Here is a 15,365-nt window from a genome sequence, read left to right as displayed (position 1 = left end):
CGTGTTTGGATTATTCGTAATGAATCCCAAAGTACTATCCTGGTATTCATTATTAGAGTTGAGCGGACTGCTAATAATCCGGGTCCAGTGGATCAGCGGCGGGTTGACAAAGAAGTCCGGATCCGATCCGGAATCCGGGCCTATATATGTCAATGGGAATAGGAATCTGGGAAAAGAGAAAGAGAGAGAGAAAGAGAGAGAGAAAAAAAAAAAGCCGAATCCGGATCGTGCACCTGGATTCCCGCGTCCGGGTCGGACGCGGATCTGCCGCTAAAACCACGCGGATCAGGATTTTGCCGGTCCGAGTCCGCTCAACACTATTCATTATAAATGATGAACCTAATGCAAGTCCCTGGGGAGTCCGAGCATTTTTCATGAAGATTTCCGAGAAGAATGCTCAGGTTCCCCATTGACTTGCATTTAGTGTTGAGCAAGTAGTTAACTATTCGTACTCACTATGCTGTTAGTGAGTACTGTCCGCTACTCGCATATTCATTACGAGTAGCGGGCGCAATGTAAGTCAATGGGAAATATTCGCTAAGTAGCGAATAACCTGAAAGCCGTACTTTTCGTGCGAGTAGCGAATAATGCAGCTTTCGGTTTATTCGCTACTTAGCGAGTATTTCCCATTGACTTACATTGCGCCCGCTTCTCGTAACGAATATGCGAGTAGCAGATAGTACTCACTAACAGTATAGCGAGTACGAATCGTTACTCACTCAACACTACTTGCATTAAAGGGGTATTTCCATCTCCAAGATCCTATCCTCATATGTAGTAGATGTAATAATATTAGCAAATACCTCGAATTAGAAATTTAGTATAGTTCTCCTGACTCACTATGCCGTTACCTTATGTTCAGGGCATTACAGGACCTTAAGTATCCATGGTTACAACAACGCATATAGTCACAGCTTGTTACTTAGTTGCTCATGGTCATAACCATGGATACCTAAGGCAAACTGAACATGAAACATGGTAACAAAAACAAGACAGTTGCACTCTGTTATGCTAAAATATGTGGAACAATGACTATGGGAATATAGACTAATGCCTCTCTTTGGGTTGTTGCTATGTTTCTGTGTCGCCCTGGGCAAGCCAGGGGACACGAGTCACACACCACCACACCCTACATCCCAGGTAGGAACACCTAAGCTAACCAGAAATCCTCGTTGCCTTCCTCCAGAGGCTGATGATTCACACCAGGGGGTGGGCCAGGCGGTTGGCTCCGCCCACCGAGGAGTTCACAGCTCTGGAGGCGGGAAAACCAGGCAGATAAGAGTTTGGAGGAGGAAGTGGAAGGAGTGGAAGTTGAGCCCAGGCAGGGCAAGAGTGAAGGAGAAAGCTCAGGGACGAGCTTGAGTAACAAGCAGTGAAAGTAGCAAAGTGGTAAAGGAGGAAAGCAAGTGAGGTGACAGGAAAGAAAGAAAGCCTGAAGGGTCCAGCTGTGTGTAGGACCAGGTTAGCAAGGTCAGCAACGGCGGTGACTGTCTGGAGGGGGACCGTTTGGAAGTTCCTGGAAGGACCCCGTTGGCTGTGTGCCCGGCGGTCTGGAGCAGTGTTCCGAAGGACAGTCAGCACCAGGGCAGGGGCCTCTCGGACTCCGGCAAGGCTAGGAGTCGCCAAATTTGCCGAATCCGTCAGTGAAGGGGACGTAGATCCCCCAACAACCAAGTCCCGATTGAAGGCAACAGCCCAGCCAGTATAGAAGAGACACCGCCACCGCCAAGGCACCAGTTTCTTAGGGCCAGCGCCTGCGGGCAAAGTGCAGAGCTCCCCCGGTCCAGCTTGAAGCCGGGGAGCGGGTTACCGGTGGGGACCCATCGCAACCAACAAGTACACCAAGGTGCTAGGAAAAGGGACATCACCGTCACCTATCGGGAGAGCAAGTGCAGCCGTCCGTGGGACCGTCTATCCAGCCGTTTGGTTTACCGTAAAAACTGTGTCCACGTCTCAGGCTGAGTGAGTACCACAGTGCCGCAAGGCACAGCGCTGCCCCCGCGTCCCTGCGCCCACCAGGCCCTGCACCTCCCTCACCATCACCGGGCCCCGGGATCACGAACCCCTACCCACGGAGGGGCAACACAACACCTGGCTGCTCCGCATCACCATCCCCGGGAGCCCCGTATAGAGCAGCGGTGGTGAAATCACCACAACCGTGGGTGGCGTCACGGACAATAATCATTCCCCACACCCAACAACTCCCTTTCACTCACGGGCGAGGAGTGCCGCTCGAGAACCCCCGGGATCCGGCCCACAGCTCGAGCCACCACTGAGCAGCAGCTGCCGGACCCGAGCAGAAGGGGTGAGTGTAGTGTGCAGACACCCTCCTCCCCGCCCGCGACATTTCATGTTCAGTTTGCACCTGTTTACATTAGAAGGTTAGGATGTGCCATCAGTCTTTTTCTTAGATTACAGGGTCATACCATCTGATTGTGCACTTGTGGTCTTCAGCCTTAGGAAACTGCAAATAAAGAATTAAAATTGCCCATTTGCCCATAAATTGTAGGGGTTTTTTTTTTTAACCCAAAAAGGCATTAGTTTGAGAGGTACCCAACAAAAGTGAGGTCACCTTGGCGTTGGCTCTTGGCCTCACATAAAACTGGCCATTTATGTGTGCTAAGTATCTCAATTTTTACATGTTTTTCATAGCAGTAATGCATGTCTATATTCCCATATTCATTGTTCTACAATGTTGTGAGGAAATCATCCAGCCCTTTCTTAAAAGTTGTTATACTGTCAGTCCTTACTACCTCTTGTGGTAGGTCATTCCACAATCTGACTACTCTAACTGTAGAGAACCCTTTCCTATTTAGCTGCTGGAATCACCTTTCCTCCACTCGCAGTGAGTGCCTCCTGGTCCTTAGTATTGGATAAAAAGGAAGAGTTCATAGTTTCTCGGAAACGCGCATACTGCAAAAATATCCACAGTATAATTTGACAGGAACTTTGAGCTTACAATCTGCAGAATGTTTTGTACATCAAAATCATAGCATTTTAATAGTCACAAGTTACACAAATGTTTTGGTTGCGACACATGTTGCTGTGTATCTCCAGCCTTAGCGTATGTGCACAAAATGTCTTTTCAAGCGAATTCACTTACAAAAACTGCCTTAAAAAAATGCTAAATAAACGCTTAAAAGTAATTAACATACAGTGGTATGCAAAAGTTTGGGCACCCCTGGTCAAAATTACTGTTATTGTGAAGAGTTAAACAAGTTGAAGATTAAATTATCTCTAAAAGGCATAAAATTAAAGATGACACATTTACTCTGCATTTTAGGCAAAAAAATCTTTTACATTTTTAAAGTATCAAAAAAAGAAAATGCGCCCATGCAAAAGTTTGGGCACCCTGCAGAGTTAGTACCTAGTAAGACCCCTTTGGCAGTATCACAGCTGTAAATGCTTCTTGTAGCAGCCAAGAGTCTTTCAATTTTTGTTTGAGGGATTTTCCTCCATTGTTCCTTGGAAATGTCTTCCAGTTCTGTGAGATTCCTGGCTCGTCCTTAATGCACTGCTCTTTTGAGGTCTAGCCACAGGTTTTCAATGGTGTTCAGATCAGGGGACTGAGAAAGCTATTGTTAATCCTTTAGCTTGTTCCTTTAGGGTTCGTCTATTGTTGATTTTGACCTGTGTTTAGGATCATTATCCATTTGTAGAAGCCATTTCTTTTCAACTTCAGCTTTTTTACAGATGATGTTATGTTTGTCTCAATAATTTGTGGAAATTTTATTGAATCTATTCTTCCCTCTATCTGTGAAATGTTCCCTGTGCAACACAACCCCAAGGCATGATTGATCCACCTCCATGCTTAATGGTTGGCGATATGTTCTTTTCTTAAAATTCTGAGGACTTTTTTCTCCTCATATAACTTTGATCATTGTGACCACAGAGTTTTATTTTAACCTCATCATTCCACAGGACTTATTTTATTTCCAAAAGGCATCAGGCTTGTTTAGGTGTTCTTTAATATACATCTGATGCTGAATTTTATGGTGAGTGTAGTCATTTGGCTTCACAAGTCTATAATTCTTGCAATGATATGCAGTTAGTTCAGGAGCCGCTAGAGGATGTAAAGGTTTATGGATAAGCTTCAATGTTTTCTTCTTGCACTGATATAGTTTTTTTTTATAATATACGATTGCATTGGGCTTATGTTAACTGATATGTGTTGAACTTCATATAATTCAATAAAAAGTACAGTTATAAAAAGAATTTTATGGTGAAGATGCAGGACAGATTTTCTACTGATGCCTCTTCCATGAAGGCCATATTTGTAGAACAATGTACCACAACTCCACAGTCTGATAAATCTTCCTGAAGGTTTTTTCCAGTGAAGCAGGGGTATGGATTGCCTCTCTAGGAATCCTATGAGCAGCTCTCAGAAATTTTGCTTGGTCTCCACTGTTCCTGGTTACTGCCATTTCTTAATTACATTTCGAACTGTGGAAAGGGAAACTTGAAACACTTTGCTCCTCCTGCTTTGTGGGCCTCTATCATTTTCATTTTCAGAGTGCTAGGCAGCCGCTTAGAAGAACCCATGACTGCTGTTTATGGCACAAGGTTAGAGGAAGCTTAGTTTTTATACAAATGTGAAATCTGCATCACTCAGCCTTTCCTAACTATGATAGTGAACAAGCCATAACCCTAACGGGCTAATTAAGGTCTGAACCTTGTTCAAAGTTATCTGAGCAAACAAATCTCCACGGGTGTCCGAACTTTTGCATTCGCCCTTCTTCCTTTTTCCAATTTTTAAATTGTAAATGATGAAAATATTTTTTTTTGTGTTTGTGTCATCTTCAACCTTATGCCTTCACAGATCATTTCATCTTCAACTTGCTTAACTGAATAACAGTACTTTTGACCAGAGGTGCACAAACTTTTGCATGCAACTGTATGCATTTCTATGTAACCAAGGCAAAAAAAGAGTCTTTAGATTTGCTGAAAGCAGAGAGAATACCCAGACAAGCAATAAATTTGAAATATATAGAACATTTATTAAGATAGGGCACTATAGAGTATGACAAAATAATGCAATGTAATATAGGACACGAACGAGGAGTCCTGAAGGGGAAAGAACCCCACGTGTCCCGGAGAGATGGAGAGAAAACAAGTTTGTCCCGGAGAGATGGAGAGAAAACAAGTTTTTTAACTCCAAAAGGTTAAAGAAAAACTATAGGCTATATGCTCAAGGCACAGGAGAGCTGAATCAGAAATAGTCAAGGCTCACACGGAGTACAAGGTACTTCCATGTGCAGCATAATGGTAGAGGCAGTACTACTTACCAAGGCCACCATATATGCCGGGGTAACACGTGGAGACCGGCATATACGGTGATCTGGCCTTGGTAAGTAGTACTGCCTCTACCATTATGCTGCACATGGAAGTACCTTGTCCTCCGTGTGAGCCCTTGACTATTTCTGATGCAGCTCTCTTCTGTGCCTTGGGCATATAGCCTATAGTTTTTCTATGATCACCTTTTGGAGTTAAAATAAACTTGTTTGCTCTCCATCTCTCCGGGACACGTGGGGTTCTTTCCCCTTCAGCACTCCTCCTATTTGTCCTATATTACATTGCATTATTTGTCATGCACTATAGCGCCCTATCTTAATAAATGTTCTATATATTTCAAATGTATTGCTTGTCTGGGTATTCTCTTTGCTTTTAGCAAATCTAAAGACTCTTTTTTGCCTTGGTTACTCTGATTAATGAGTTGTTGCTTTTTCCACTATGTGATCTATTTGTGGTCCTTGTCCGTTTCAATTGTATGCATTTCTATTTAGAAACCACTCGCTGTTCGTATGTCCATTCTTTTGAGCGTCTTTCAACCACTTCAGGTTCTAAAGAAACCAAGAGGTTAAAAGAAGTGAACTCATCATTCCAGAGGCATTGTCCTCTCAGAAGTCTCTTTACCTTATAGTAAAAGTCAATTTAAAGGCTGAAAAAAATGCACGAAAGGCGCGCTTTTGCTTCAAAACCCATTAGCTATATCTTCATTTTTTAATTGAGTTAAAGAAACATCCAGAAAATGTAGAGTAGAAAAGATATGTAAAGTCACCACTAGGGATCACCAGAACTCTGGTGTGTGTAATAGGACTATGAATACACAAGGTGTTAAGGAAGTACAAGCAAGGGCAGAGCCAGGAGGTCACGCGGTACAAAGGAGTAGGCGGAGACAGTGTCAGGGGCAAGCCAGAGGTCGGGAACCGGGAGAGCAAGCAGTAGGAGAGGGGCGCAGAAATGGAACAACTAACAGGAAGCAGGAGAGGAAGACCGGGAAGTAAGACAAAACAGAGGGTACGGGTGTCAGGGAGGTCAGACGAAACGGGGAGGATGGGAGTCAGGGAGGTCAGACGAGGAATGGGCAGAATCAATAGAAATTACAGGAACCAGGTGTGCCGAACTGACGGAGGAGACATCCTAATAAAGCGGCGTGATCCCAGCCACAAGGCATAAAAACATAGGCTCCTCCCACCTGCCTCGAACATGGAAACACCGCCCGCAGGAACAGGTGACAAATACAACTCCGCAACAGCAGAGTCCAAACTAAATTGTGACAAGATGCCACAAATCTATAGAAAAAGGCTTTTAAAATGCTGTTGGACAAAAATGTTGAAAAAGCGCTCAAGAGATCAAAAGACTACCAAATAAAACAATAAAAAAGATGTTTTAGATTAAAAAAAAACGCAACATTTTTTGAAACGTCTTCCTCTTGAAAAACTTGACGGGTTTGCACACCTGAAAAAAAGCATCATGTGCATATAACCTAAAGTGAGTAACATTCCCGGTGCGAGCTTCAATGCTGGACAAATTGATTGCGACTTCGCTTTCACAAAAGCCATTATTACTAGGAAGTAGCTAAATAGAGTGTGACGGAAGAGGACAAATGAAGGATTTGTATGAAAGAGAAAATCTCAGCAATGGAATCTGTTACGAGAGGAGGTTTGACGGATGAGGAAACGTATGTGTAAATCTAATATACCGCCATCTTCCATTTACAATATGATGGCTATATTACTGGATATGATTAGAGCCTATAGTAGATAGAATACATCAAAGTGACAGATCAAACCTAAAAATAGCAACGAGAAAGCAAAAATCAATACAGAAAATAAGAAAAGGACGACAAGCAATGTCAGGACACGATACAAAAGAAATCATGAAACCCTAGTGATCATCTTGGCCATGGGATTAAGACAAGAAGAGAGTAGAATGCTACAAGAAAGAAAATAGATCTGAACAGATGGCTAATCCGGACTACAATAGCCAAAGATAGAAATCAGGTGCTGATATGTCAGATAGATATATATATAATATATATATATATATATATATTATATAGATAGCTAGATATAGATATACATATCTATATCTATCTATCTATGATTTGTCATATTTAATACAACGGCAAATTGGTGCTGCTGCTCATAGCAACCAATTAAAACGAAGCTCTTATTTTTCAGAAGCACTTTGTAAAATGTAAACAGAAACCTGATTGGTCTCCACTTTTCTCTTGTACCAATTCTGAAATATTTCTATGTATCAAAGTTTAAAGAATTGTGACTGCGAGCTACTTCCCGGCCCCTTCCTGCCTACGTTCTAACAATCAGCCACTAAACCCTCAAGAATGCAAATAAGTTATCATTTCATTCAGGGTTGATAATTCGACTTTATATTTTTCCCCGACAGTTTATTAAAAAAAAAAAATCACTAAAAAAAATTTTTTTTACAAACACATTGAAAACCTGCAATAAATCATTATAATTTTAAGTGATCCATGTCTACAGCCCATAATTCTGATATGAAGAAATCAAATGCAGTCACTGTAAAATGAGGATATTTACAGTCAGAATAATCTGTAAGTTTCCTCGTTTCAAAAAAATCAGGGACGTCTTAACTTTTTCTTACGGACAGGTCAAAAAAGTGCCCAAATTTTACAGACTGTCCTGGAATTTCTAAAAATCACATTCTCCCTTGAAGCTTAGCCACAGGCAGATTTTAAAGGAACGCTGCTATATGAAGAATGGAGGCCTTCAGCAGACCCCCTGCTGTTATAGCAACTCATCGCCGACCCGCAATTATGTCACGCGTCTATGGGCGCTTAAAATGGTGCGCCCCCATAGCCTGTAAAATCCCGCTGTAGGAGTTTTACATGGTGAGTATTTGGTCAGTTTATTACCCCCGTATTTGTAAGTCAAAACCAGGAGTGGGTGATAGAGATTTGGTACTCATGTTTCTATTATACTTTTCCTCTGATCAATCCACTCCTGGTTTTAGCCACAAATACTGAGGTAAAAATCTCACCAAATACTCAACATGTGCACTGGGCCTTTGTGGCAGGCCCTGGCTGTTATATGCAGCCTTTACCTGCCAAGTATGGGGTGAGCTCCCTCCCCCCAAGTGAGCCCACTCCATACACTCGCTTCTGACATGCGCCGTGCCGTATATGTACAGCAGATGTTGTGAAGGGGTTAGTGAGACCCCATTATAAATTAAAGTATATGGACACTTAGATTGTTGGTAGATTACATCAAAATAGTCTGAACCTGCCTAAAAAAAATCTAATGTTTATAGATAACTTTGAAGGGACCTTATCAGAAACTTTTACCACTCCTCAAACCATTATAAATTTTAGCCCTGTAAAAGATAAGCAAGTCTCTCCCTTTATTCCCTTGGCCCGCTGATGATTTTCCAAAATTGGTAGGTTTGTACCAGGCAGCGACTCGTGGCTGACAGACCGGTTGTTTGCTCGGATACGCAGGCCCTGACCTGTCCATCAGACATGAGAGGCTGCAGCTAGGAAATACAGCTGAGACAGAGAAGATGGAAGTCATCGTCACGCCCTGATGGACTTCCAGACAACTTCAAAATGCGATGTCTTGCTCCTGGAGCAGTGCTTTGGGGTCATAAGGCCATGTTCCCATGATGAGTATTTGGGAAGTTTTTGATGTTTTGATGAAGATTTGTATATATAGCTTGGTCCCTTGCTTCCCATACAGAGCACGTTTTTAACTGCAGGTGAGGTTACACATAGGTTAGGGACCCCAAAAATAGATATTACCTTGGCGTTTGGTTTTGGGGCTCCTTTGCATTGATCAATACAATGGCTAAATATCTCTCATTCCTATTTTTCATAGCAGTTATGCAGATACCATTTTCATATTATTCACTTATTTCACATAGTCCATTGTATTTTTCAGTCTAGTATTCCTATAGCAGTTATGCTTTTCATTATTCCCCTATACTTTATATTAATGAGGCAGATATGATAAGTGATTGTCTGTCATGGTTGTCAGACGGCCCTTTTCCGATTCTTCTATATAAATATTAATGTACTATATTAATTACATACACTAAGGGAGGGAATTATAGTTACAGGGGAGGGCATTATACTTACACACATGAGGATTTAGTTTTTACAAATCAGTGGGATAATGTGGAAAATGTAAGTGCCCGTATCAATGACAAAACCACAGTCATAGAAGATGAAACCGGTCATCTGATGACATTAGCGCACTGGTTTATAGCAACTAAATCATATATCATTTTATACAAAAATATTAACACCAACATGAATTTTTTTTGAAAGGCTGACAACATTTGTGATGATAATTTACAGGTCCTTTATATAAGGGGTTGTGTGTGACGGTAGGGCGCCTTTTAAATGCCATTGTGCCATATTGGTCTTTGTTCACGTGGGTGTGGTACTGCTGAGTATTTGCTTTTACAGCATCTATGGGAAATCAATTTATACATCCGTCCGCTGCCGTCAATATCTTAAGACCTGGAAATGATCAGTACAAGAATTCTCCACATTATCCAGAACAGGAATGGAGCGAGCATCATCATGGTCACACCTCTGTATAATTGATATGAAAATATTTTCCTTCTATATTTCCCACCTATACTTCTGTCCCGGGTTCACCACAGTTTCATCTCAGGGTTGCTGTGGTTTTTCTGTAATGAAAAGTGGGAAGAGATCCAGAAGAGAATATAAAGCTTTGCTTTTATCTCTCTGTCCTTGGGATTCTCTTATGCTTCTTTGTAGATACCTTTATACAAAAATTAATTTTCAGCTGTCTTTATATTGTATAAAAAAAGACTTATCCATTTGTTGTTTTTTCATTATGATTATTCACATTTGGATTTTTTAATAATTATTATTATTAATTTTTTTTTAAAATAAAGAATTATATGAAAAAATGCATGAAAACGTGACACCTTGAGCATGCAGTGTTTGGAAGAATTCCAGGGACCAAAGAAATTAACCAAAAGTGTGAAAACGGTAACAAGAAGTTTGCCTTAAATCTTTCACCTAATTCACAGCCAACATTTTACCTCTACCTTTTACAGCAAAAAAAAAAAAAAAAAAAGTGTCAAAAAAACCACTCAGACTTAAAAGAACAAACAATATATATAATTTTTTTTATAGATATAATCATCTGCTGATATACATTGAAGTGTTCGAGCACTCAAAGGTATAACTTTTAGATGGTTATTACTTACTAGCTGTTGTATGTTGGAATATAAAAACAGTTCAATCATCAAACATACATTCAAAATATGTTCTGGATATTCTAAAATATATCACCCAATTTCCTGTGGAAAACAAATGTGTTATGACAAACTGACTGTAAATTATTGTCCCATGGGGCTCATCTTTCCCAAATATCTCAGCATCTTCTAGTTCTGTAATTTCATCTTATGCATGCTGGGTGTAACGTGTGCTCACATCATGGGGCACGTGCAATCTATGATAGACATCTTCCATATGGACCAGTTGCCCCATGTATTTTTGCTGCTGGGTGCTGATGACTATGCATAAAGGTGGCTCCTTCTGTTACTATGGGGCCACCGGAGAGAGGATGGATTAGAAACTGGGACCATAGGGTGGGATCCTCTTTATTAAAGATCCAATAACATTACAAGTAAAATATATCTTTGTACCGTGTTAGCCAGTAGAGATAAAAAAAATGTTTAAAAGAACAGAGTCCTCAGTGGTTGATACCTTTTAATGGCTAACTGAAAAGATGGTAATAATTGCAAGATTTCGAGACTACTCAGGTCTCTTCATCAGGCATGGTATAACACAAAATCTGAAGAGTCACATATTTATTTATACACGTATAAATATGTGACTCTTCAGATTTTGTGTTATACCATGCCTGATGAAGAGACCTGAGTAGCGGCCAATAACATTAGACGCCAAAAGAGGGCAGAACCACCAAAAGTGCCATGTCACCCAGGAACAAAGACGCACCGGCCACACCTTTTCCAGCTGAGGGGGGTGTGATGATCTACTTGACTTTGAGGACTTTTTTTTTTTACAAACTATATTATAAAATATGAATATTAGAGGAGCCTAAAGTATTATTAAGCCATATGAATGCTATTTTCTACAATATGCTGCCCTAAGCTCCTGCCTATATTGCCCTATCCATACACACAGCTCTGATCTTTCATGCTGTTGGTTCCCCTCCCACATCCTTTGTAATAAGTTTCTATTACGCGTCATTGCACAGGTAGCGCCCTTTGTTTCTACATGCAACACTTTCTGGAAAATTCTTTGCCTCTCAATGTCCTCTTCCTTTACCCTTGGAGGTGATATATATATATATACAATCAGTATACTGGAGGCAATAGTCATGGAGTAGCATGGGAGACCTCATGCATGGTAATATATTAGCCGAACACTGGAGGACCTGACATTGGGCATCTCATTGCCCCATTACAGACTCTACTACTGTTGGACATTCCTCCCACCTCACAGCATTTATGTAATTATGGGATATTACTAGTACATTACCTCCACCATCTGCAAAGTCTACTGCTTGTGTGCTACATTTTCCAATGGAGACATTGTATAGAGTGGCAGATATTGGCATGTAACCTCTACTTCTATGGTATGCCTGACTGATCTCACTCTTATACTCACACACTCCCCTCCTCCCTTCGCTGCTGGAGCCACAGCCCTGACAGACCCCCTTTCCACCCATGGGACCCACCTGAGCCTCTGTCACTGCAGCCTGAAGCTCTGCAACCTCCTCTTCATGGACCTTTCTCAGGAAAGCCAGCTCATCCAGGAGGGACTCCACCTTCTTCTCCAACTGTAGACGGTCCAGGGTGGCTTGATCTACATCCTTTCTAAAGTTCTTCATAGCATCTTCAGCCTCCTCTCTCTTGCCAGCCTCTTGCTCCAGCTTCTCCTGCAGTTGGTGCACAGCATTTTCCAGGTGCTGACAGTCAAGTTGGGCTTGATCCTTCTCATGAAGTTGTTCTTCAAGCCTTGACCTAAGCTCCCTGACCTCTTGCTCATAGACCTGGCTGAGTCTTGAGGGCTCTGACTGTTTCTGCCTCAGCAAGGTCACCTCTGTCTCCAGTAACTTGTTCTGCTGCTCCAGTTGATGCACCTTCTCAATGTAAGTGACAAAACGATCATTTAGACCCTGCAGTTGCTCCTTCTCATTGGTTCTCACTATCTTTAACTCATTGCTGAGAGCTGTGGTCTGGGGCAAATCAAAATCAACCTGGTGCACTGAGGCAAGTTGGCTCGCAGGGGACCTGCTGATCTTCCTGTAGGAGGAGATGCTGGTGTAGGTATCCCTAGGTCTATATGCTTGGGAAGACCTGGGGCTAGGACTATACAGGTGGCTTGATGACCTGGGAGAATCTCCAAATATCTTCTTGTAGGATGAGGTGTAAAGATCCCTGGAAGTCATGGTTAAGCCTTGGAGGTGGATGTGGGATGCTGCTGGTGATGGCTGAGGATGTAGTACCTTCCTTCTTCCCCTCTACACACAATGCACACTGCAGACTTCCAGCATCACTTTATATACACTCATTGCTCCATCCACCCATCCCAGGAGCTGGCCACTCCCAGCACTACAGCATGTGCCCATCCCATCCATGTGCAACATCCTCTGCATCCAGCAAAGGGAAGGGTTAATCAATTCAGATCACTGCTGCAGTTCAGGAATACATCAGATTTCAGCACTTTGGGTAGTGACAGCGGTCTGATCTCCATCTATACTGGGGCTATTGCTGATGAGATCTCACATAACATAATAGTCAGAGGCAGAGCAGATTTAGTATTAGAGGTAAATATTTTGCCAAAAATGTAAAACACATAAGAAGGTATTTTACATGAAGAAGGAAATGCAGAATGTATGCACCCTTGGGTAGCTATAGAAATTCATCTGTATTGCTTTGAAAGGTTAATGTACATTCATACAGGATGATGGTGACAATAATCAGCCTCCTATCAAACATTCAGTTGGCAATACTGCCACTCCTTTTTGTCCCATAGTCCGCTCTCCCCATCTACAGAGATGGACCTCCCTATTGCAGGAGGATTTGAAGGGTGTGGAAGTCAGAGGGATGGACCCACAGCTCTGCAGTCTGACCTAGAGAATTGCAGCAATGCCCAACTCCTGGTGTCCTAGCACAGGCATATACAGAAGATTGGGGTCTGAGGGACGTACATGCCATGGGGTGATCAGAAAAAAGTATCTGGGTAGATGGATGGATGGATGAAGGGAAAGATGGATAGAAATAAAGATGGATGGAGGGATGGATGAAGGGAAAGATGGATAGAAATAAAGATGGATGGATGGATGGAGGGATGGATGAAGGGAAAGATGGATGGAAGGAAAGATCATGGATGGATAGATGGAAGGAGGGATTGATGAAAAAATAGATAGATGAATGGATGGACAGATGGATGGGTGGATGGAAAGATGGATGGATGGAAAGGTGGATGGATGGATGGATGGAAAGGTGGATGGATGGAAAAATGGATGGATGGAAAGATGGATAGGATGGATGGATGGACGTATGGATGGAAAGATTGATGGATCTTGTATTCAATTTTATTAGTATCCAATAATTTTATGGGGGATCTGTCACCTTTCTGTGTCTGCCCATTTTAGTTAATACTTTATACATTAATAATTTTGGAGCAACGTTCTTTTTATGTTTCTGCATTGTGCGGCTCTTCGTTTATTCCTCCAATTAATATATGAATACATTGACATCTGGGTGTTACTATTGCTTTTGTCAGAGGGGTGTGTCCCTACACAGTCTGCCACTGTCCAATCAGTGCTGACTGAAGGGACACACCCCTCTGACAAGAGGAATGGCAACACCTGGTTGCCAATGTATTCATGAATTTTCAGGAGGAATAATGGATGAAGAGTGTCATAATGCAAAGATAGAAGTAAAGACGCTCCACAATTTAATGGAAATAGCAAATATTTGCTAGACCACACCCAGCAGGGGAGGGGACAGATTCTCTTTAAGTATAACATACCAGGACATGATTATTGGCATCATATTTAATCCTGTGCGTAATAACAAATTACACTGACCTGGTATTACAGTTTTCTTATGACTTTAATTGGCCTCTAAATGGTGGCTTTGGTCTGGGCGGACATATCATTGGTGCAACCTGTGTATCTGCACAGGGTCCTAAGAGGTAAGGGGGCCTATTTCTATCTCCAAAGCAGTTAGAATTGCGCATTATCATGACTATGGTACTGTCCATAAGGAGTTTGGAGCCGTGTGCAGACTAACCCAGTGTAAAGAATTGGCTGAAAATTGGTATGTATGCTATTCAAGGAACAGGGAAACGGAAGGCATCTTAAATATTTTTTTATACCAAAACTCCCCACCAGGTGAAAAAGTTCCACTGTAAACTGAGCGGCCCAAAAACTGTGTGCCGATAATGGAGATGTCACAATTGTTCCACAGGCTAGCATATCTGTTCAATATGGCCGCCATCATGCATGGTGATCATGTTCATCCTATGCAGAACATGTCTGGTGGGTTGCTGCACACTTCCAAAATGATGCGGTCTTTGAGGTCAGCCAGGGTGTCGACATTTCCCCTATAAACATTCTCTTTCAAATGTCCCCACAACCAGAAATCATGAGGATTGAGATCGGGCGAACACGGTGGCCATGTGTTAGGGAAGGAGCAGCTCAAAATCCTTTCATCGGGAAAATGTGCACACAGAATGTTCTTCACATGATTTGGGATGTGAGGAGGTGCTCCATCATGCATGAAGGTGGTTTTCAGAAGAAATTGCCGCTGTTGGAGTGGCGGAACGACCACTGTTTCCAGCATTGTCTTGTATCTCTCTGCTGTCACTGAACAGGTAGTAACCGCAGTTGGCCTCATTTCTTCGTAAAAGAACGGTCCGATGAGGTGAAGCCACACCAAATGGTTACCTTTGGCGAATGCAGCGGAACCCCCAATGACCGCATGCGGATTTTCGGTAGCCCATATGAGACAGTTTTGTGTGTTTACCGTTCCATTCAGGTAAAAATGCGCTTCGTCGCACCACAGAACACTCCATGGCCAATTGC

General features: G+C 42.2%; 1 protein-coding gene across 1 annotated transcript in view; it reads right to left on the bottom strand.

The window, feature by feature from the left end:
* The window catches only part of LOC142304107 (low molecular weight neuronal intermediate filament-like), a 29,558-nt gene extending 16,735 nt beyond the window's left edge, over positions 1 to 12,823 (bottom strand). The window contains exon 1 of the mRNA XM_075346150.1: positions 12,006 to 12,823. Within this exon, the coding sequence (XP_075202265.1) occupies positions 12,006 to 12,719 (714 nt within the window). The 5' untranslated portion in view covers positions 12,720 to 12,823. The remainder of the gene's footprint in view (positions 1 to 12,005) is intronic.
* Positions 12,824 to 15,365: the final 2,542 nt, after the last annotated feature.

This window comes from Anomaloglossus baeobatrachus, chromosome 4 (assembly GCF_048569485.1).
Source record: "Anomaloglossus baeobatrachus isolate aAnoBae1 chromosome 4, aAnoBae1.hap1, whole genome shotgun sequence".
Taxonomy (NCBI): Eukaryota; Metazoa; Chordata; class Amphibia; order Anura; family Aromobatidae; genus Anomaloglossus; species Anomaloglossus baeobatrachus.
Note: the sequence above shows the minus strand (reverse complement) of the source record. Positions and strands in the feature narration are given on the sequence as shown.